At 56.5% G+C, this 23,976-nt stretch overlaps 2 protein-coding genes across 5 annotated transcripts in view; one reads left to right on the top strand and one right to left on the bottom strand.

Moving 5' to 3' along the window:
- ncf2 (neutrophil cytosolic factor 2) overlaps positions 1-4,568 on the bottom strand; it is a 67,277-nt gene extending 62,709 nt beyond the window's left edge. Inside the window, exon 1 of the mRNA XM_070887122.1 lies at positions 4,340-4,568. Coding sequence (XP_070743223.1) covers positions 4,340-4,513 — 174 coding nt within the window. The 5' untranslated portion in view covers positions 4,514-4,568. The remainder of the gene's footprint in view (positions 1-4,339) is intronic.
- The window catches only part of LOC139268639 (nmrA-like family domain-containing protein 1), a 147,828-nt gene that overhangs the window by 36,450 nt on the left and 87,402 nt on the right, over positions 1-23,976 (top strand). For 2 of the 4 annotated variants that reach the window (XM_070887124.1, XM_070887126.1), the window contains exon 2: positions 5,009-5,140. The gene's annotated coding sequence lies outside the window, so the exon portion shown is untranslated. Of the gene's footprint in view, positions 1-4,892; positions 5,141-23,976 lie in introns of all 4 variants that reach the window. The other 2 variants (XM_070887125.1, XM_070887123.1) reach the window with 2 other exon arrangements.

Raw genomic sequence — 23,976 nt, 5'->3', positions numbered from 1 at the left:
AGCTCAGAGAGGAGAGAATAGAGTGTTAGCGGAGGATAAGCAGAAATTGATGAGGATAGTTAACAAGTACTTCACTTCAATATTTACAAAAGAGAAGGATATTGGAGAGCAGGCAAATCCTGAATTTGTTAAAGGTGAGCCAAGAAATATAACAAAAAGGAAAATATTGGAGAGATCAGGTGCTAGGACCTGATGGGCTACATCTAAGGATTCTGAGGGAAATGGGGTAAGCAATAGTTGAGGTGATGATCAATGTTCCCTCTCATCCTTTTTTCTTGAACGGTCTCTTTAACTGTGCGTGGCTCATGCAAATTTTCATGCATGCGCGATTTCTTCCCTGTAAAAACTGGTGAGCGGCCTGCGCTGGACCTCCAGACCACCGTGTGGCCACGTAGCTTAGCGGGAACATTGGTGATGGTGCTCCCATGATGGTGTTAGGTAGGGAATTCCAGGATTTTGATCCAGTGACAATGCTGGAAAGGTGATATATATTCAAGTCAAGATGAAGTGTGACTTGCAGGTGATGGTTTTCGGGTTAATAGTGACTTCTAGGATGTTGATGGTGGGGGGAACTTGTCAATGGTGGTGTGTTGAGCATTAGGGGGAGGTACTTAGGAAGGTCTTGTTGGAGATGGTCATTGCCTGGTATATGGCATGAACGATACCTGCCACTTGTTAGCCCAGACCTACCATTTGCAATGTTCAAAGGAAGTTATGGTAACTTTGCTTTTATTTGATTGATAATATGACTGGGGAGAGAAATTCTCATAATTTGTACCTCATGTTAGCACCCCCAGGGTACTAATGGGGCACAAAAGATTTCTCACACGGGGCCACTACTGCCTCCCACGACATTCCACGGGAGTTAGCAGAGGCGCAGTGCCCATTCCCGCCTGTAGCACCCCGAGCTGCTGCGCCAGCCATGATGAGTTTGGTAGGAAAAATAGAAAAGCAGAGTCTTTTTTAAATGATGAGAGATTGGGAAATGTTGGTGTTGAGAGGGACCTGGGTGTCCTTGTACACAAATCACCGAAAGTTAACATGCGGGTACAGCAAACAATTAAAAAAAAAAATGGTATGTTGGCCTTTATTACAAGAAGATTTGAGTACAAGAGTAAAGGGGGCTGAATTTCCCCCCCCCCCAAACTTCATTACTGCCTCTGGGAGCGGTGGGAATGGGTTTCCGCACCGCCATGTTGCCGCCCCGTCGGGCACGCACCAACCCCGCAACAACTGGTGGCGACCCCCTTACTGATCCCACTGGGAAATTGCCCCGCAAGAGCAGCACCGCCACCGGTCAGTGCCACTGGCAGCTTTCCCCTGCAGGAAGTTTCCCGTGTGTGTGCATGGCCAGCGCGTCCGCCCTGAAATAGGAGGGCGCACCGCCGGCGCCTCCATTTTATTTTAATTGTCAGACCGACTCCGAGGTCGGCGCAACAATGGCGGCCAGGGTGCCAGGCTGCTGGCCCAGCCGAAACCCTCCCTGGTGGCCCAGTCGGCCTAACTAAACTTAATGCAGAGTTCGCAGCAGCTCTCCCCTTTAACTGAAGGGGCGGAATGTTGTGACGCGGCCTCGCGTTGACGACTCGTTGGGGGCGACCGACCCGACCGAAGGGCAGTTCCGCATCTCAACACCGCCCCAACCGGAAATACACAACAAAGAACTGGCTATTGGGGCAAGATCCGCCACATGGATTGGGGCGGAGAGAAAACATCAACATCAGTAAGTGCGTTTACTTTCTGGTCGGGGGGTAATTTCGGCCCCAAATGTCTTACTGTAATTACATAGGGTCCTGGTGAGATCACATCTGGAGTATTGTTGCCATAGAGGGAGTATAAGAAAGGTTCACCAGACTGATTCCTGAGATGGGGGGATTGTCCTATGAGGAGAGATTGAGTCGACTAGGCCTATATTCTCTAGAGTTTAGAAGAACGAGAGGTGATCTCATTGAAACATACAAAGTTCTTACATGGCTTGACAGGGTAGATACAGGGAGGATGTTTCCCCCAGGCTGGGGAGCCTAGAACCAGGGATCACAGTCTCAGAATAAGGGATCGGCCATTGAGGAGAAATTTCTTCACAAAGTGGGTGGTGAATCTTTGGAATTCTCTATCCCATAGGGCTGTGGAGGCTCAGTTGTTGAGTATATTCCAGACAGAGATTGATAGTTTTTTGAATATTAAGAGAATCAAGGGATATGGGGATAGTGCAGGAAAGTGGAGTTGAGGTAGAAGATCAACCATGATCTTATTGAATGGTACAGTAAGCTCGCGGGGCCAAATGGCCTACTCCTGCAACTAATTCTTATGTTATGGCCATGTGCCCGCAGTGGAAATTCGGTAACGCCCCATGAGGCCGCCGCAGGCGATGTTTGCATCAGCCTTGCGGGTTGCGAACCGGGCCGCACTCCGCTCGATGGGCAAAAATTAAAGGGGAAGTGTGTGACGCCATTTTGTTTCAAAGCTGGCTTACCGGTTGCTGATTTTGTGGGATCTATGCCGCCATGTTACAGCCCGGCAAGCCGCATCTGTGCCAGGCTGCTGCGACAGCATCCCGCTCCGTGGTGGGGAAGTGGTGGCCCCTTGTCCCATTGCAGAGCTCGCAGCATGCCGTCACCTTTAACAGAAGGGGGGGGCCCTGGTCTTCCCCCGGGGGTACTAACAGGACGCATTCTCGCCCGGGGCGCGGGGCTGCTACCACCTCTCGCAAAATTCTGCGGGTGTTAGCAGAGGCACAAACTGGCATTGCTCCACTCCCGCCAGCATTGCCCAGCGCCCGCCGGTAGTGCCCAGCGCCCGCCAGCAGTACCCCACTCCCGCTGGTAGTGCCCCATGCCCACTGGCAGTGCCCTGTGCCAGCCAGCAGTGCCCCGTGCCCGCCAGCAGTGCCCTGTGCCCACCGGCTGTGCCCCATGCCCACTGGCAGTGCCCCATGCCCGCCAGCAGTGCCTTACTCCCGCTGGTAGTGCCTCATGCCCGTCGGCAGTGCCCCGTGCCAGCCGGCAATGCCCCGTGCCTGCCTGCAGTGCCCTGTGCCCGCCGGTAGTGCCTCGTGCCCGCCGGCAGTGCCCCGTGCCCGCCGGCAGTGCCCCGTGCCTGCCAGCAGTGCCTTACTCCCGCTGGTAGTGCCTCATGCCAGCCGGCAGTGCCCCGTGCCAGCCGGCAATGCCCCGTGCCTGCCTGCAGTGCCCCGTGCCCGCCGGTAGTGCCTCGTGCCTGCCGGTAGTGCCCCGTGCCAGCCGGCAATGCCCCGTGCCAGCCGGCAATGCCCCATGCCCGCCGGCAATGCCCCGTGCCTGCCTGCAGTGCCCCGTGCCCGCCGGTAGTGCCTCGTGCCCGCCGGCCGTGCCCGCTGGTAGTGCCTCATGCCCGTCGGCAGTGCCCCGTGCCAGCCGGCAATGCCCCGTGCCCGCCGGCAATGCCCCGTGCCTGCCTGCAGTGCCTCGTGCCCGCCGGTAGTGCCTCGTGCCCGCCGGCAGTGCCCCATGCCCGCTGGTAGTGCCTCATGCCCGCCGGCAGTGCCCCGCGCCTGCCGGTAGTGCCCCGTGTCCACAGGCAGTGGCCCACCCCCGCTGGTAGTGCACGTGCCCACCGGCAGTGCCCCTTCCCCACCGGCAGTGCCCCGTGCCTGCTAGTAGTGCCCGTGCCCACCGGCAGTGCCCCGTGCCCACCGGCAGTGCCCCACCCCCGCCGGTAATGCCCCGTGCCCACCAGCAATGCCCCGCGCCTGCTGGCGATGATGTCTCAAAAGATTTCTCCCCAGTGGGAAAATTCCGGAGTTTAGCGTCACATTCCTACCCCACCAGGAAGTGGAGCGCCCGACATTGTGCTCCACTTCCTCTTGGGGGCGGTAACCCCAATTTGGAGGCCGGAGTGGGACTTTTGCACCGGGCGCAGGAAGTCCTGCCTCAACTTGGTTACTGCCCCCAAAAGGGACATGACTGATTTTCGGCCCCCTGCACTCCACAACTGCACCACTAACACACAGCAGTTAGATTTATATCCGGTATATTTTGAGACTGATTTATATCTGCATCATGAGCAGTTTCATTTCCACTTTTTCATTAAATTGCTTTCATCTTTAAAACAATGCATCAACTACTCCGCTTCCCGACAATATTTGAAAAACTACATTTCTTAGTTATTACTAAACTGAACCTTCTCTAAGTGTACCATGTCTATTTTTTTTAATCTGCTGTTGAGGGCATATAATGTTAATCTGATAATTATAATTCTTTAGTTTGTCTTTTTACTATTTCTTGGGATGGATAAAGCAGTAAAATGTCTCCGGTTACTGAGCACTCCTTCAAACAGTGGAGTTGAGTTCCCGCTCACTTACCCTCTCAGCCTTGTTCAACTCTCCCAGTAAGAGGTGCAGGCAGCCGATGTTGAAGCAGATTTTGGAGCTGGGCTCTGGAATAGCAGTAAATGTGTCCAGTGCCGTTACCCATTCTTGCTGGTCTGCTGCAGTGATGCCTTCGTTCCACAGTCTTATGGTATCCGTCAAAGACATGCTGGGCTCTGGGTTTTGGCGTGTGAGCTGTAATCTGTGAAATAGTGTGTCCCGTGCACTGGTTTAACTAACGAACTAGTAACTAGTCATTTCCAGACACTACCTCTTTTGCCAGCTGCTTCCTCCAATGACAGAATACGCTACTAAAATATTTCAGGAAACATGAACATGAGACTAACTTCAATTCTAACTGGACCAGTTTCACAGGAAATCAATGCACTGACATTGCCATTTGGTTCCATCGTTAGGGGCCGTGTGGAAATGTAAACTGTCTGAAAAATGTGATCATTAGAATGATGTCGATAAGGAGAATTAGAAAAGTATGGGTGATGAAAAGTATATTATTTTTGTCTTTTATTTTTCTGTTGCAAACTTACAGATCAAATACATCTGATGCTTGAATTGACTCTGCTAAATGTAATAAAAGATCTAACTCTGGACAGTCTATGGTCTGACTGTTGTCATATTGAAGCAGCTCTGCCTTGATGTTTCCAGGCAACAAGGAAATTAGCAACAAATAACAGTGCAGCCAACCACCTCCCAGAGAGGCCAGATGCAGAGCCAACAAACTGCTGAAGGGCCGTCTTTCCCAATTAGGAAAAAAAAGGCAAAAGGTGCTGAGAATTGGTGAGTAGTTTTGTGGATTTAAGTCTGATTTCATGTCAATGTGTTATTAATTATGTTTATTCTGAAGTGAGTCAGTCACTAACTATATACAATAATAACTAACTATATACAGTTCAATGTTACCAGGTGATTGACTTTTATACAATTGTTTTTGTCATGTATTCAACCAGCATTGTAACCCATGTATAAACTGACCGAAGTTGTACACCGTGAGAACACTGACCACTAGGTGGGAGACACTCCTAACCTGGGCCTTCAGGTATAAAAGGGGAAGCTCCACCCACCTTCATCACTTGAGTGCTAAGGAATAAAGGACAGGTCATAGACTGACCTTCTCTCAAGCATGGGCATCGTGTGCATTTATACTGTGTAGTAAGGACATATCAATGGCGACAAGAAACTGGGATTTAAACCACGCGAGCATGGCCACTAGCAGAACAGACGAGAGGTACTGTGTTAAGGAATGGTTGGGACAGAGATTCAACATTGTTAAAGCAGCACACTGTTCTCCAGGCAGACAAGGGCAGTCAGGCATGCCCCAACATGTAGTTGAACCCAGAGGGGGAGTTCGACAGAGACAATGGCAAGCTGAACAGCGATTCACGCCATTGCAAGGGACAATGCGGCCAGTAATGGGGCCATCAACACCTGTTAATGGTGCACTCAAGGACAATAACAGGGGCAGTCAGGGACGATCGACTGGCAAGGGACCTTTTGTTTCAAACCGCAACTCATGCTGGAGGCGTGGAGGCATACATTCAGCCAGAGTTTGCAGAGATGAGCAAAATACCTGCAGAAATTGCAGAAATGGACACTGGGGGAAATCGCTGGAAGCTGAAGTTCAGCGAGTTCATGTGGAGCACGTATATAGTTCATACACCAGGACGCCACCGATAATGATGAAAGTGCTCCTCAATGGCATCCCAGTATCAATGGAGTTAGACACGGGTGCCAGCCAGTCCCTGATGGGTATCAAACAGTTCGAAAAGTTGTGGGCATCCAAGGCCAGGAGGCCAAAATTATCGCCGATTGACGCACAGCTACGGACTTACACAAAGCAGATCATTCCGGTGCTAGGCAGCGCCACGGTAGTTGTGACCCACAAAGATTTGGAGAACAGGTTGCCACTCTGGATTGTCCCAGGGGACAGTCCCGCACTACTGGGGAGGAGTTGGCTTGCTGTCATGAACTGGAAATGGGGCGATGTCAATGCAATTTCCTCTGTGGAGCGAGTATCATGCTCACAGGTCCTGGACAAATTTGACTCATTATTTCAACCCGGCATTGGCACTTTCATGGGGGCCAAGGTAGTGATTCACATAAACCCGGACGCCAGACCAGTACACCACAAGGCCAGAGCGGTGCCGTACGTGATGCGGGAAAAGATAGAAGGCAAATTGGACCGCCTGCTGAGGGTAGGCATCATCTCGCCAGTCGAATTCAGTGACTGGGCGAGCCTGATTGTGCCGGTGCCCAAGGCGGATGGGTCGGTAAGGATATGTGGCGATTACAAGGCCACCATCAATCGGGTGTCACTCCAAGACCAGTACCCGCTACCGAGAGCGGAGGACCTCTTTGCGACGCTATCCGGTGGCAAACTTTTTTCAAAATTGGACCTGACCTCAGCTTACATGACCCAAGAGCTGGCGAGTGAGTCGAAGAAGCTGACTATCATCACGACACACAAGGGGTTGTTTGAGTACAACAGATGTCTGTTCGGGATTCGCTCGGCCGCCGCGATCTTCCAACGAAATATGGAAAGCCTCCTCAAGTCGATTCCAGGGACGGTGGTTTTTCAGGACGACATCCTCATTACGGGTTACGATACTGAAGAACACCTCCACAACCTGGAGGAGGTGCTACGCAGACTGGACCGGGTAGGTCTGCGACTGAAAAAGGCGAAGTGCGTCTTCCTAGCTCCAGAGGTAGAATTCCTGGGGATGAGGGTAGCAGCAGACGGGATCAGCCCTACTGCATCCAAGACGGAAGCGATCCAGAGAGCACCCAGACCCCGTAACACGACGGAGCTGCGTTCGTTCCTGGGGCTCCTGAACGATTTTGATAACTTTCTTCCCAAATTGAGCACGCTGCTAGAGCCGCTACACGTGCTCCTACGCAAAGGTCGCGAATGGGTCTGGGGGGACAGCCAGGAAAGGGCTTTTAAAAGAGCACGCAATTTGTGATGTTCCAACAATCTGTTAACGCTATATGACCCATGTAAGAAACTTGTGATAACGTGCGATGCGTCATCCTATGGTGTCGGGTGTGTGCTGCAGCATGTCAATGCCAAGGGTCAGTTACAGCCGGTAGCTTATGCCTCCAGGAGTCTGTCCCAGGCAGAAAGGGGCTACGGGATTGTAGAAAAGGAGGCGCTCGCATGTGTATATGCGGTAAAGAAAATGCACCAGTACCTGTTTGGCAGAAAATTTGAGCTGGAGACAGATCACAAACCCCTAACGTCCCTTTTGGCCGACAACAAGGCCATAAACGCAAACGCATCGGCCCACATACAGAGGTGGGCACTCACGTTAGCTGCCTATGACTACACAATTCGGCACAGACCAGGCACCGAAAACTGCGCCGATGCACTCAGCAGGCTCCCACTAGCCACCACTGAGGGGGCTACCGAGCATGGTGCTGAGATGGTCATGGCTGTTGAAGCTTTCAGATGCGAAGGCTCACCAGTGACAGCCCGGCAGATTAAAGTCTGGACAAATAGAGACCCGCTATTGTCTCTAGTCAAGAAATGTGTCCTAAATGGGGACTGGGCAGCCACGTACAGGGCATGCCCTGAGAAATTTAAACCACTGGCGCAAGGATGAACTCTTGATTCAGGCCGATTGCCTACTGTGGGGAAACCGCGTAGTCATGCCCCAGATGGGCAGAGAGGTGTTCATCAGAGAACTCCACAATGGGCACCCGGGCATTGTCACGATGAAGGCAATTGCCAGGTCACACGTTTGGTGGCCAGGGATAGACGCAGATCTGGAACTTTGTGTTCGCAGGTGCAACACGTGTGCCCAGCTGGGCCATGCGCCCAGGGAAGCCCCCCTTAGCCCCTGGCCATGGCCCGCCAAGCCTTGGTCACGCATCCATGTGGACTACGCAGGTCCTTTCATGGGGAAAATGTTTTTGGTTGTAGTAGACGCCTACTCCAAATGGATCGAGTGTGACATTTTAAATTCAAGCACATCCTCTGCCACGGTAGAAAGTCTACGGGCAATGTTCGCCGCCCACGATCTACCGGACATCTTGGTCAGCAACAATGGCCCGTGCTTCACAAGCACTGAATTCCAGGACTTCATGGCAGGCAATGGAATTAACCATGTTAGAACGGCACCGTTCAAGCCGGCCTCAAACGGGCAGGCAGAACGAGCAGTGCAGATAATCAAACAAGGGATGCTCAGATTCCAAGGGGGTTCCCTACAAACCCGCTTATCACGTCTCCTGTTGGCCTATAGATCCCGACCACACTCGCTCACAGGGGTTCCACCCACAGAGCTACTAATGAAAAGGACGCTCAAAACCCGATTATCCCTTATACACCCCACCATGAAAGAAATTGTCGAGAGCAGGCGCCAGTCACAATATCACTACCATGACAGGAATGCGAGGGCACGATGTATTGATGTAAATGATCCTGTTTTTGTCCTCAACTACGCTGCAGGGTCCAAATGGCTCGCAGGCACTGTGGTTGCCAAAGAGGGAAATAGGATTCTGGTAGTTAAACTTACCAATGGACAAACATGTGGATCAAACAAAAAGGAGGTTCAGCAACCCCATAGAAGAAGCAGAGGAAGAACATGATGTAGAGTTCACTCCACCACAGGTGACCGAACACCGGAACCAAAGGGAGGAGAGCCCAGTCACTGTGGGCAGTCCGGACAGGCCTGAGGCACTGCAAACAGCAGACACTCAGGCCAGCGCCCAACAACCGGAGCCCCAACTCAGGCGCTCTACAAGGGAGCGTAAACCACCAGAGAGACTCAACCTGTGATCCCAATAAGACTTTGGGGGGGAAGGTGATGTCATGTATTCAACCAGCATTGTAACCCATGTATAAACTGACCTAAGTTGTACACCGTGAGAACACTGACCACTAGGTGGGAGACACTCCTAACCTGGACCTTCAGGTATAAAAGGGGAAGCTCCACCCACCTTCATCACTTGAGTGCTAAGGAATAAAGGACAGGTCACAGACTGACCTTCTCTCAAGCATGGGCCTCGTGTGCATTTATACTGTGTAGTAAGGACATATCAGTTTTGACTCAGTTGCATTGCATGAAGATATTCCACTTCATCACCACAAGTACCAAATGGTACAGTAGATGGGACATTGTTTATTTCCACAGCAGTCAGTATCAAATTAAGAATGACATTTGTGTTTCTACTATTCTTCATTTCACTATTATAGCATGGCTGGAACCAATGTTTAATGGGGAACTGAGGACACAAACACATCCAACTACTTCTTGCTACAATGAGTCAGACCTCTAAAGATCACCCTCACTCTGACCCTGGTCTCGATCTCTGCTCCCTGGTCACTCTGACCCTGGTCTCGATCTCTGCTCCCTGGTCACTCTGACTCTGGTCTCGATCTCTGCTCCCTGGTCACACTAGGCCCTGGTCTCGATCTCTGCTCCCTGGTCACACTAGGCTCTGGTCTCGATCTTTACTCCCTGGTCACACTAGGCTCTGGTCTCGATCTCTGCTCCCTTGTCATACTAGGCTCTGGTCTCGATCTCTGCTCCCTGGTTACACTCGGCCCTGGTCTCGATCTCTGCTCCCTGGTCACTCTGACGCTGGTCTCGATCTCTGCTCCCTGGTCACACTGACCCTGGTCTCGATCTCTGCTCCCTGGTCACACTCGGCCCTGGTCTCGATCTCTGCTCCCTGGTCACAATGACCCTGGTCTCGATTTCTGCTCCCTGGTCACACTGACCCTGGTCTCGATCTCTGCTCCCTGGTCACACTCGGCTCTGGTCTCGATCTCTGTTCCCTGGTCACACTAGGCCCTGGTCTCGATTTCTGCTCCCTGGTCACACTAGGCCCTGGTCTCGATCTCTGCTCCCTGGTCACACTAGGCCCTGGTCTCGATCTCTGCTCCCTGGTCACACTAGGCTCTGGTCTCGATCTCTGCTCCCTGGTCACACTAGGCCCTGGTCTCGAAATCTGCTCCCTGGTCACTCTAGGCTCTGGTCTCGATCTCTGCTCCCTGGTCACACTGGGCCCTGGTCTCGATCTCTGCTCCCTGGTCACACTCGGCCCTGGTCTCGATCTCTGCTCCCTGGTCACACTAGGCCCTGGTCTCGATCTCTGCTCCCTGGTCACACTAGGCCCTGGACTCGATCACTGCTCCCTGGTCACACTAGGCCCTGGACTCGATCACTGCTCCCTGGTCACACTAGGCCCTGGACTCGATCACTGCTCCCTGGTCACACTGGGCCCTGGTCTCGATCTCTGCTCCCTGGTCTCGATCTCTGCTCCCTGGTCACACTGGGCTCTGGTCTCGATCTCTGCTCCCTGGTCACACAAGGCTCTGGTCTCGAACTCTGCTCCCTGGTCACACTGGGCTCTGGTCTCGATCTCTGCTCACTGGTCACACTAGGCACTGGTCTCGATCTCTGCTCCCTGGTCACAATAGGCTCTGGTCTCGATCTCTGCTCCCTGGTCACATAAGGCTCTGGTCTCGAACTCTGTTCCCTGGTCACACTGGGCTCTAGTCTCGATCTCTGCTCCCTGGTCACACTGGGCCCTGGTCTCGATCTCTGCTCCCTGGTCACACTAGGCCCTGGTCTCGATTTCTGCTCCCTGGTCACACTGGGCCCTGGTCTCGATCTCTGCTCCCTGGTCACACTAAACTCTGGTCTCGATCTCTGCTCCCTGGTCACACTAGGCCCTGGTCTCGATCTCTGCTCCCTGCACACACTAGGCCCTGGTCTCGATCTCTGCTCCCTGGTCATACTGGGCCCTGGTCTCGATCTCTGCTCACTGGTCACACTAGGCTCTGGTCTCGATCTCTGCTCCCTGGTCACACTAGGCTCTGGTCTCGATCTCTGCTCCCTGGTCACACGAGGCTCTAGTCTCAATCTCTGCTCCCTGGTCACACTGTGCTCTGGTCTCGATCTCTGCTCCCTGGTCACACTGGGCCCTGGTCTCGATCTCTGCTCCCTGGTCACACTGGGCCCTGGTATCGATCTCTGCTCCCCGGTCACTCTGATCCTAGTCTCGATCTCTGCTCCCTGGTCACACTAGGCTCTGGTCTCGATCTCTGCTCCCTGGTCACACTAGGCCCTGGTCTCGATCTCTGCTCCCTGGTTACACTAGGCCCTGGTCTCGATCTCTGCTCCCTGGACACACTAGGCCCTGGTCTCGATCTCTGCTCCCTGGTCATACTGGGCCCTGGTCTCGATCTCTGCTCACTGGTCACACTAGGCTCTGGTCTCGATCTCTGCTCCCTGGTCACACTAGGCTCTGGTCTCGATCTCTGCTCCCTGGTCACACGAGGCTCTAGTCTCAATCTCTGCTCCCTGGTCACACTGTGCTCTGGTCTCGATCTCTGCTCCCTGGTCACACTGGGCCCTGGTCTCGATCTCTGCTCCCTGGTCACACTGGGCCCTGGTCTCGATCTCTGCTCCCCGGTCACTCTGATCCTAGTTTCGATCTCTGCTCCCTGGTCACACTAGGCTCTGGTCTCGATCTCTGCTCCCTGGTCACACTGGGCCCTGGTCTCGATCTCTGCTCCCTGGTCACACTAGGCTCTGGTCTCGATCTCTGCTCCCTGGTCACACTAGGCCCTGGTCTTGATATCTGCTCCCTGGTCACACTAGGCTCTGGTCTCGATCTCTGCTCCCTGGTTACACTCGGCCCTGGTCTCGATCTCTGCTCCCTGGTCACACTAGGTCCTGGTCTCGATTTCTGCTCCCTGTTCACACTAGGCCCTGGTCTCGATCTCTGCTCCGTGGTCACACTAGGCCCTGGTCTCGATCTCTGCTCCCTGGTCACACTAGGCTCTGGTCTCGATCTCTGCTCCCTGGTCATACTAGGCCCTGGTCTCGATCTCTGCTCCCTGGTCACACTAGGCCTTGGTCTCGATTTCTGCTCTCTGGTCACACTAGGCTCTGGTCTCGATCTCTGCTCCCTGGTCACACTAGGTCCTGGTCTCGATTTCTGCTCCCTGTTCACACTAGGCCCTGGTCTCGATCTCTGCTCCGTGGTCACACTAGGCCCTGGTCTCGATCTCTGCTCCCTGGTCACTCTGACCCTGGTCTCGATCTCTGCTCCTTGGTCACACTGACCCTGGTCTCGATCTCTGCTCCCTGGTCATTCTGACTCTGGTCTCGATCTCTGCTCCCTGGTCACACTAGGCCCTGGTCTCGATCTCTGCTCCCTGGTCACACTAGGCTCTGGTCTCGATCTCTGCTCCCTGGTCACACTGACCCTGGTCTCGATCTCTGCTCCCTGGTCACACTAGGCCCTGGTGTCGATCTCTGCTCCCTGGTCACACTAGGCCCTGGTGTCGATCTCTGCTCCCTGGTTACACTAGGCCCTGGTCTCGATCTCTGCTCCCTGGTCACACTGGGCTCTGGTCTCGATCTCTGCTCCCTGGTCACACGAGGCCCTGGTCTCGATCTCTGCTCCCTGGTCACACTAGGCTCTGGTCTCGATCTCTGCTCCCTGGTCACACTGGGCCCTGGTCTCGATCTCTGCTCCCTGGTCACACTAGGCCCTGGTCTCGATCTCTGCTCCCTGGTCACACTAGGCTCTGGTCTCGATCACTGCTCCCTGGTCACACTGGTCAATAGTCTCGATCTCTGCTCCCTGGTCACACTGGGCTCTGGTCTCGATCTCTGCTCCCTGGTCACACTAGGCTCTGCTCTCAATCTCTGCTCCCTGGTCACACTGGGCCCTGGTCTCGATCTCTGCTCCCTTGTCACACTGGGCTCTGGTCTCGATCTCTGCTCCCTGGTCACACTAGGCCCTGGTCTCGATCCCTGCTCCCTGGTCACACTGGGCCCTGGTCTCGATCTCTGCTCCCTGGTCACACTGGGCCCTGGTCTCGATCTCTGCTCCCTGGTCACACTGGGCCCTGGTCTCGATCTCTGCTCCCTAGTCACATTAGGCCCTGGTCTCGATCTCTGCTCTCTGGTCACACTCGGCCCTGGTCTCGATCTCTGCCCGCTGGTCACACTAGGCCCTGGTCTCGATCTCTGCTCCCTGGTCACACTGACCCTGGTCTCGATCTCTGCCCGCTGGTCACACTAGGCCCTGGTCTCGATCTCTGCTCCCTGGTCACACTGGGCCCTGGTCTCGATCTTTGCTCCCTGGTCACACTAGGCCCTGGTCTCGATCTCTGCTCCCTGGTCACACTAGGCTCTGGTCTCGATCTCTGCTCCCTGGTGACACTGGGCCCTGGTCTCGATTTCTGCTCTCTGGTCACACAAGGCTCTGGTCTCGATCTCTGCTCCCTGGTCACACTCGGTCCTGGTCTCGATTTCTGCTCCCTGTTCACACTAGGCCCTGGTCTCGATCTCTGCTCCCTGGTCACTCTGACCCTGGTCTCGATCTCTGCTCCCTGGTCACACTGACCCTGGTCTCGATCTCTGCTCCCTGGTCATTCTGACTCTGGTCTCGATCTCTGCTCCCTGGTCACACTAGGCCCGGGTTTCGATCTCTGCTCCCTGGTCACACTAGGCTCTGGTCTCGATCTCTGCTCCCTGGTCACACTGACCCTGGTCTCGATCTCTGCTCCCTGGTCACACTAGGTCCTGGTCTCGATCTCTGCTCCCTGGTCACACTAGGCCCTGGTCTCGATCTCTGCTCCCTGGTCACACTAGGCCCTGCTGTCGATCTCGGCTCCCTGGTCACACTAGGCCCTGGTCTCGATCTCTGCTCCCTGGTTACACTGGGCTCTGGTCTCGATCTCTGTTCCCTGGTCACACGAGGCCCTGGTCTCGATCTCTGCTCCCTGGTCACTCTAGGCTCTGGTCTCGATCTCTGCTCCCTGGTCACACTTGGCCCTGGTCTCGATCTCTACTCCCTGGTCAAACTAGGCCCTGGTCTCGATCTCTGCTCCCTGGTCACACTAGGCTCTGGTCTCGATCTCTGCTCCCTGGTCACACTGACCCTGGTCTCGATCTCTGCTCCCTGGTCACACTAGGTCCTGGTCTCGATCTCTGCTCCCTGGTCACACTAGGCCCTGGTCTCGATCTCTGCTCCCTGGTCACACTAGGCCCTGGTGTCGATCTCTGCTCCCTGGTCACACTAGGCCCTGGTCTCGATCTCTGCTCCCTGGTTACACTGGGCTCTGGTCTCGATCTCTGCTCCCTGGTCACACGAGGCCCTGGTCTCGATCTCTGCTCCCTGGTCACACTGACCCTGGTCTCGATCTCTGCTCCCTGGTCACACTAGGTCCTGGTCTCGATCTCTGCTCCCTGGTCACACTAGGCCCTGGTCTCGATCTCTGCTCCCTGGTCACACTAGGCCCTGGTGTCGATCTCTGCTCCCTGGTCACACTAGGCCCTGGTCTCGATCTCTGCTCCCTGGTTACACTGGGCTCTGGTCTCGATCTCTGCTCCCTGGTCACACGAGGCCCTGGTCTCGATCTCTGCTCCCTGGTCACTCTTGGCTCTGGTCTCGATCTCTGCTCCCTGGTCACACTTGGCCCTGGTCTCGATCTCTGCTCCCTGGTCAAACTAGGCCCTGGTCTCGATCTCTGCTCCCTGGTCACACTAGGCTCTGGTCTCGATCTCTGCTCCCTGGTCACACTGGGCTCTTGGCTCGATCTTTGCTCCCTGGTCACACTAGGCTCTGGTCTCGATCTCTGCTCCCTGGTCACACTGGGCCCTGGTCTTGATCTCTGCTCCCTTGTCACACTGGGCTATGGTCTCGATCTCTGCTCCCTGGTCACACTAGGCCCTGGTCTCGATCTCTGCTCTCTGGTCACACTGGGCCCTGGTCTCGATCTCTGCTCCCTGGTCACACTAGGCCCTGGTCTCGATTTCTGCTCCCTGGTCACACTGGGCCCTGGTCTCGATCTCTGCTCTCTGGTCACACTAAACTCTGGTCTCGATCTCTGCTCCCTGGTCACACTAGGCCCTGGTCTCGATCTCTGCTCCCTGCACACACTAGGCCCTGGTCTCGATCTCTGCTCCCTGGTCATACTGGGCCCTGGGCTCGATCTCTGCTCACTGGTCACACTAGGCTCTGGTCTCGATCTCTGCTCCCTGGTCACACTAGGCTCTGGTCTCGATCTCTGCTCCCTGGTCACACGAGGCTCTAGTCTCAATCTCTGCTCCCTGGTCACACTGTGCTCTGGTCTCGATCTCTGCTCCCTGGTCACACTGGGCCCTGGTCTCGATCTCTGCTCCCTGGTCACAATGGGCCCAGGTCTCGATCTCTGCTCCCCGGTCACTCTGATCCTAGTCTCGATCTCTGCTCCCTGGTCACACTAGGCTCTGGTCTCGATCTCTGCTCCCTGGTCACACTAGGCCCTGGTCTCGATCTCTGCTCGCTGGTTACACTAGGCCCTGGTCTCGATCTCTGCTCCCTGGACACACTAGGCCCTGGTCTCGATCTCTGCTCCCTGGTCATACTGGGCCCTGGTCTCGATCTCTGCTCACTGGTCACACTAGGCTCTGGTCTCGATCTCTGCTCCCTGGTCACACTAGGCTCTGGTCTCGATCTCTGCTCCCTGGTCACACGAGGCTCTAGTCTCAATCTCTGCTCCCTGGTCACACTGTGCTCTGGTCTCGATCTCTGCTCCCTGGTCACACTGGGCCCTGGTCTCGATCTCTGCTCCCTGGTCACACTGGGCCCTGGTCTCGATCTCTGCTCCCCGGTCACTCTGATCCTAGTTTCGATCTCTGCTCCCTGGTCACACTAGGCTCTGGTCTCGATCTCTGCTCCCTGGTCACACTGGGCCCTGGTCTCGATCTCTGCTCCCTGGTCACACTAGGCTCTGGTCTCGATCTCTGCTCCCTGGTCACACTAGGCCCTGGTCTTGATCTCTGCTCCCTGGTCACACTGGGCTCTGGTCTCGATCTCTGCTCCCTGGTCACACGAGGCTCTGGTCTGGAACTCTGCTCCCGGGTCACACTGGGCTCTGGTCTCGATCTCTGCTCCCTGGTCACACTCGGCCCTAGTCTCGATCTCTGCTCCCTGGTCACTCTGACCCTGGTCTCGATCTCAGCTCCCTGGTAACACTGACCCTGGTCTCGATCTCTGCTCCATGATCACACTAGGCCCTGGTCTCGATCTCTGCTCCCTGGTCACACAAGACCCTGGTTTCGATCTCTGCTCCCTGGTCATACTAGGCCCTGGTCTCGATCTCTGCTCCCTGGTCACACTAGGCCCTGGTCTCGATTTCTGCTCTCTGGTCACACTAGGCTCTGGTCTCGATCTCTGCTCCCTGGTCACACTAGGTCCTGGTCTCGATTTCTGCTCCCTGTTCACACTAGGCCCTGGTCTCGATCTCTGCTCCCTGGTCACACTAGGCCCTGGTCTCGATCTCTGCTCCCTGGTCACTCTGACCCTGGTCTCGATCTCTGCTCCCTGGTCACACTGACCCTGGTCTCGATCTCTGCTCCCTGGTCATTCTGACTCTGGTCTCGATCTCTGCTCCCTGGTCACACTAGGCCCTGGTCTCGATCTCTGCTCCCTGGTCACACTAGGCTCTGGTCTCGATCTCTGCTCCCTGGTCACACTGACCCTGGTCTCGATCTCTGCTCCCTGGTCACACTGACCCTGGTCTCGATCTCTGCTCCCTGGTCACACTAGGCCCTGGTGTCGATCTCTGCTCCCTGGTCACACTAGGCCCTGGTGTCGATCTCTGCTCCCTGGTTACACTAGGCCCTGGTCTCGATCTCTGCTCCCTGGTCACACTGGGCTCTGGTCTCGATCTCTGCTCCCTGGTCACACGAGGCCCTGGTCTCGATCTCTGCTCCCTCGTCACTCCAGGCTCTGGTCTCGATCTCTGCTCCCTGGTCACACTGGGCCCTGGTCTCGATCTCTGCTCCCTGGTCACACTAGGCCCTGGTCTCGATCTCTGCTCCCTGGTCACACTAGGCTCTGGTCTCGATCACTGCTCCCTGGTCACACTGGTCAATGGTCTCGATCTCTGCTCCCTGGTCACACTGGGCTCTGGTCTCGATCTCTGCTCCCTGGTCACACTAGGCTCTGCTCTCAATCTCTGCTCCCTGGTCACACTGGGCCCTGGTCTCGATCTCTGCTCCATGGTCACACTGGGCTCTGGTCTCGATCTCTGCTCCCTGGTCACACTAGGCCCTGGTCTCGATCCCTGCTCCCTGGTCACACTGGGCACTGGTCTCGATCTCTGCTCCCTGGTCACACTGGGCCCTGGTCTCGATCTCTGCTCCCTGGTCACACTGGGCCCTGGTCTCGATCTGTGCTCCCTGGTCACATTAGGCCCTGGTCTCGATCTCTGCTCTCTGGTCACACTCGGCCCTGGTCTCAATCTCTGCTCCCTGGTCACACTGACCCTGGTCTCGATCTCTGCCCGCTGATCACACTAGGCCCTGGTCTCGATCTCTGCTCCCTGGTCACACTAGGCCCTGGTATCGATCTCTGCTCCCTGGTCACTCTGACCCTGGTCTCGATCTCTGCTCCCTGGTCACACTGACCCTGGTATCGATCTCTGCTCCCTGGTCATTCTGACTCTGGTCTCGATCTCTGCTCCCTGGTCACACTAGGCCCGGGTTTCGATCTCTGCTCCCTGGTCACACTAGGCTCTGGTCTCGATCTCTGCTCCCTGGTCACACTGACCCTGGTCTCGATCTCTGCTCCCTGGTCACACTAGGTCCTGGTCTCGATCTCTGCTCCCTGGTCACACTAGGCCCTGGTCTCGATCTCTGCTCCCTGGTCACACTAGGCCCTGGTGTCGATCTCGGCTCCCTGGTCACACTAGGCCCTGGTCTCGATCTCTGCTCCCTGGTTACACTGGGCTCTGGTCTCGATCTCTGCTCCCTGGTCACACGAGGCCCTGGTCTCGATCTCTGCTCCCTGGTCACTCTAGGCTCTGGTCTCGATCTCTGCTCCCTGGTCACACTTGGCCCTGGTCTCGATCTCTGCTCCCTGGTCAAACTAGGCCCTGGTCTCGATCTCTGCTCCCTGGTCACACTAGGCTCTGGTCTCGATCTCTGCTCCCTGGTCACACTGACCCTGGTCTCGATCTCTGCTCCCTGGTCACACTAGGCCCTGGTCTCGATCTCTGCTCCCTGGTCACACTAGGCCCTGGTGTCGATCTCGGCTCCCTGGTCACACTAGGCCCTGGTCTCGATCTCTGCTCCCTGGTTACACTGGGCTCTGGTCTCGATCTCTGCTCCCTGGTCACACGAGGCCCTAATCTCGATCTCTGCTCCCTGTTCACTCTAGGCTCTGGTCTCGATCTCTGCTCCCTGGTCACACTTGGCCCTGGTCTCGATCTCTGCTCCCTGGTCAAACTAGGCCCTGGTCTCGATCTCTGCTCCCTGGTCACACTAGGCTCTGGTCTCGATCTCTGCTCCCTGGTCACACTGGGCCCTGGTTTCGATCTCTGCTCCCTGGTCACACTGGGCTCTTGGCTCGATCTTTGCTCCCTGGTCACACTAGGCTCTGGTCTCGATCTCTGCTCCCTGGTCACACTGGGCCCTGGTCTTGATCTCTGCTCCCTTGTCACACTGGGCTATGGTCTCGATCTCTGCTCCCTGGTCACACTAGGCCCTGGTCTCGATCCCTGCTCCCTGGTCACACTGGGTCCTGGTCTCGATCTCTGCTCCCTGGTCACACTGGGCCCTGGTCTCGATCTCTGCTCCCTGGTCACATTAGGCCCTGGTCTCGATCTCTGCTCTCTGGTCACACTCGGCCCTGGTCTCAATCTCTGCTCCCTGGTCACACTGACCCTGGTCTCGATCTCTGCCCGCTGGTCACACTAGGCCCTGGTCTCGATCTCTGCTCCCTGGTGACACTGGGCCCTGGTCTCGATTTCTGCTCTCTGGTCACACAAGGCTCTGGTCTCGATCTCTGCTCCCTGGTCACACTCGGTCCTGGTCTCGATTTCTGCTCCCTGTTCACACTAGGCCCTGGTCTCGATCTCTGCTCCCTGGTCACACTAGGCCCTGGTATCGATCTCTGCTCCCTGGTCACTCTGACCCTGGTCTCGATCTCTGCTCCCTGGTCACACTGACCCTGGTCTCGATCTCTGCTCCCTGGTCATTCTGACTCTGGTCTCGATCTCTGCTCCCTGGTCACACTAGGCCCTGGTCTCGATCTCTGCTCCCTGGTCACACTAGGCCCTGGTCTCGATCTCTGCTCCCTGGTTACACTGGGCTCTGGTCTCGATCTCTGCTCCCTGGTCACACGAGGCCCTGGTCTCGATCTCTGCTCCCTGGTCACTCTAGGCTCTGGTCTCGATCTCTGCTCCCTGGTCACACTTGGCCCTGGTCTCGATCTCTGCTCCCTGGTCAAACTAGGCCCTGGTCTCGATCTCTGCTCCCTGGTCACACTCGGCTCTGGTCTCGATCTCTGCTCCCTGGTCACACTGGGCCCTGGTCTTGATCTCTGCTCCCTTGTCACACTGGGCTATGGTCTCGATCTCTGCTCCCTGGTCACACTAGGCCCTGGTCTCGATCTCTGCTCTCTGGTCACACTGGGCCCTGGTCTCGATCTCTGCTCCCTGGTCACACTGGGTCCTGGTCTCGATCTCTGCTCCCTGGTCACACTGGGCCCTGGTCTCGATCTCTGCTCCCTGGTCACATTAAGCCCTGGTCTCGATCTCTGCTCTCTGGTCACACTCGGCCCTGGTCTCGATGTCTGCTCCCTGGTCACACTGACCCTGGTCTCGATCTCTGCTCCCTGGTCACACTAGGCCCTGGTCTCGATCTCTGCTCCCTGGTCACACTGGGCCCTGGTCTCGATCTCTGCTCCCTGGTCACTCTGACCCTGGTCTCGATATCTGCTCCCTGGTCACACTGAACCTGGTCTCGATCTCTGCTGCCTGGTCATTCTGACTCTGGTCTCGATCTCTGCTCCCTGGTCACACTCGGCCCTGGTCTTGATCTCTGCTCCCTGGTCACACTAGGCTCTGGTCTCGATCTCTGCTCCCTGGTCACACTGACCCTGGTCTCGATCTCTGCTCCCTGGTCACACTAGGTCCTGGTCTCGATCTCTGCTCCCTGGTCACACTAGGTCCTGGTCTCGATCTCTGCTCCCTGGTCACACTGGGCCCTGCTGTCGATCTTTGCTCCCTGGTCACACTAGGCCCTGGTCTTGATCTCTGCTCCCTGGTTACACTGGGCTCTGGTCTCGATCTCTGCTCCCTGGTCACACGAGGCCCTGGTCTCGATCTCTGCTCCCTGGTCACTCTAGGCTCTGGTCTCGATCTCTGCTCCCTGGTCACACTTGGCCCTGGTCTCGATCTCTGCTCCCTGGTCAAACTAGGCCCTGGTCTCGATCTCTGCTCCCTGGTCACACTAGGCTCTGGTCTCGATCTCTGCTCCCTGGTCACACTGACCCTGGTCTCGATCTCTGCTCCCTGGTCACACTAGGTCCTGGTCTCGATCTCTGCTCCCTGGTCACACTAGGCCCTGGTCTCGATCTCTGCTCCCTGGTCCAACTAGGCCCTGGTGTCGATCTCGGCTCCCTGGTCACACTAGGCCCTGGTCTCGATCTCTGCTCCCTGGTTACACTGGGCTCTGGTCTCGATCTCTGCTCCCTGGTCACACGAGGCCCTAATCTCGATCTCTGCTCCCTGGTCACTCTAGGCTCTGGTCTCGATCTCTGCTCCCTAATCACACTTGGCCCTGGTCTCGATCTCTGCTCCCTGGTCAAACTAGGCCCTGGTCTCGATCTCTGCTCCCTGGTCACACTAGGCTCTGGTCTCGATCTCTGCTCCCTGGTCACACTGGGCCCTGGTTTCGATCTGTGCTCCCTGGTCACACTGGGCTCTTGGCTCGATCTTTGCTCCCTGGTCACACTAGGCTCTGGTCTCGATCTCTGCTCCCTGGTCACACTGGGCCCTGGTCTCGATCTCTGCTCCCTGGTCACACTAGGCTCTGGTCTCGATCTCTGCTCCCTTGTCACACTGGGCTCTTGTCTCGATTTCTGCTCCCTGATCACACTAGGCCCTGGTCTCGATCTCTGCTCCCTGGTCACACTGGGCCCTGGTCTCGATCTCTGCTCCCTGGTCACACTGGGTCCTGGTCTCGATCTCTGCTCCCTGGTCACACTAGGTCCTGGTCTCGATCTCTGCTCCCTGGTCACACTAGGCCCTGCTGTCGATCTTTGCTCCCTGGTCACACTAGGCCCTGGTCTCGATCTCTGCTGCCTGGTCACACTGGGCTCTGGTCTCGATCTCTGCTCCCTGGTCACACTAGGCCCTGGTCTCGATCTCTGCTCCTTGGTCACTCTAGGCTCTGGTCTCGATCTCTGCTCACTGGTCACACTGGGCCCTGGTCTCGATCTCTGCTCCCTGGTCACACTAGGCCCTGGTCTCGATCTCTGCTCCCTGGTCACTCTAGGCTCTGGTCTCGATCTCTGCTCTCTGGTCACACTGGGCCCTGGTCTCTATCTCTGCTCCCTGGTCACAGTGACCCTGGTCTCGATCTCTGCTCCCTGGTCACACTAGGCCCTGGTCTCGATCTCTGCTCCCTGGTCATACTGGGCCCTGGTCTCGATCTCTGCTCCCTGGTCACACTAGGCCCAGGTCTCGATCTCTGCTCCCTGGTCACACTAGGCTCTGGTCTCGATCTCGGCTTCCTGGTCACACTGGGCCCTGGACTCGATCTCTGCTCCTTGGTCACACTAGGCTCTGGTCTCGATCTCTGCTCCCTGGTCACACTAGGCTCTGGTCTTGATCTCTGCTACCTGGTCACACTGGGCCCTGGTCTCGCTCTCTGCTCCATGGTCACACTGGGCCCTGGTCTCGATCTCTGCTCCCTGGTCACACTGGGCCCTGGTCTCGATCTCTGCTCCCTGGTCACGCTAGGCCCTGGTCTCAATCTCTGCTCCCTGGTCACACTGGGCCCTGGTCCCGATTTCTGCTCCCTGGTCACACTAGGCCCTGGTCTCGATCTCTGCTCCCTGGTCACACTAGGCTCTGGTCTCGATTTCTGCTCCCTGGTCACACGAGGCCCTGGTCTCGATCTCAGCTCTCTGGTCACACTGTGCTCTGGTCTCGATCTCTGCTCCCTGGTCACACTGGGCCCTGGTCTCGATCTCTGCTCCCTGGTCACACTGGGCCCTGGTCTCGATCTCTGCTCCCCGGTCACTCTGATCCTAGTCTCGATCTCTGCTCCCTGGTCACACTAGGCTCAGGTCTCGATCTCTGCTCCCTGGTCACACTAGGCCCTGTTCTCGATCTCTGCTCCCTGGTCACACTAGGCTCTGGTCTCGATCTCTGCTCCCTTGTCACACTGGGCTCTTGTCTCGATTTCTGCTCCCTGATCACACTAGGCCCTGGTCTCGATCTCTGCTCCCTGGTCACACTGGGCCCTGGTCTCGATCTCTGCTCCCTGGTCACACTGGGTCCAGGTCTCGATCTCTGCTCCCTGGTCACACTGGGCCCTGGTCTCGATCTCTGCTCCCTGGTCACATTAGGCCCTGGTCTCGATCTCTGCTCTCTGGTCACACTCGGCCCTGGTCTCGATCTCTGCTCCCTGGTCACACTGACCCTGGTCTCGATCTCTGCTCCCTGGTCATACTAGGCCCTGGTCTCGATCTCTGCTCCCTGGTCACACTAGGCCCTGAACTCGATCTCTGCTCCTTGGTCACACTAGGCTCTGGTCTCGATCTCTGCTCCCTGGTCACACTAGGCTCTGGTCTTGATCTCTGCTACCTGGTCACACCGGGCCCTGGTCTCGATCTCTGCTCCATGGTCACACTGTGCCCTGGTCTCGATCTCTGCTCCCTGGTCACACTGGGCCCTGGTCTCGATCTCTGCTCCCTGGTCACGCAAGGCCCTGGTCTCGATCTCTGCTCCCTGGTCACACTGGGCCCTGGTCTCGATCTCTGCCCCCTGGTCACACTGGGCCCTGGTCTCGATCTCTGCTCCCTGGTCACACTGGGCCCTGGTCTCGATCTCTGCTCCCTGGTCACATTAGGCCCTGGTCTCGATCTCTGCTCCCTGGTCACACTGGGCCCTGGTCTCAATCTCTGCTCCCTGGTCACACTGGGCCCTGGTCCCGATTTCTGCTCCCTGGTCACACTAGGCCCTTGTCTCGATCTCTGCTCCCTGGTCACACTAGGCTCTGGTCTCGATTTCTGCTCCCTGGTCACACGAGGCCCTGGTCTCGATCTCAGCTCTCTGGTCACACTGTGCTCTGGTCTCGATCTCTGCTCCCTGGTCACACTGGGCCCTGGTCTCGATCTCTGCTCCCTGGTCACACTGGGCCCTGGTCTCGATCTCTGCTCCCCGGTCACTCTGATCCTAGTCTCGATCTCTGCTCCCTGGTCACACTAGGCTCAGGTCTCGATCTCTGCTCCCTGGTCACACTAGGCCCTGGTCTCGATCTCTGCTCCCTGGTCACATTAGGCCCTGGTCTCGATCTCTGCTCTCTGGTCACACTCGGCCCTGGTCTCGATCTCTGCTCCCTGGTCACACTGACCCTGGTCTCGATCTCTGCTCCCTGGTCATACTAGGCCCTGGTCTCGATCTCTGCTCCCTGGTCACACTAGGCCCTGGTCTCGATCTCTGCTCCCTGGTCACACTAGGCCCTGGACTCGATCACTGCTCCCTGGTCACACTGGGCCCTGGTCTCGATCTCTGCTCCCTGGTCTCGATCTCTGCTCCCTGGTCACACTGGGCTCTGGTCTCGATCTCTGCTCCCTGGTCACACAAGGCT

This window comes from Pristiophorus japonicus, chromosome 8, assembly GCF_044704955.1.
Source record: "Pristiophorus japonicus isolate sPriJap1 chromosome 8, sPriJap1.hap1, whole genome shotgun sequence".
Lineage (NCBI taxonomy): Eukaryota > Metazoa > Chordata > Chondrichthyes > Pristiophoridae > Pristiophorus > Pristiophorus japonicus.
This window is presented reverse-complemented; position numbering and strand designations above follow the sequence as displayed.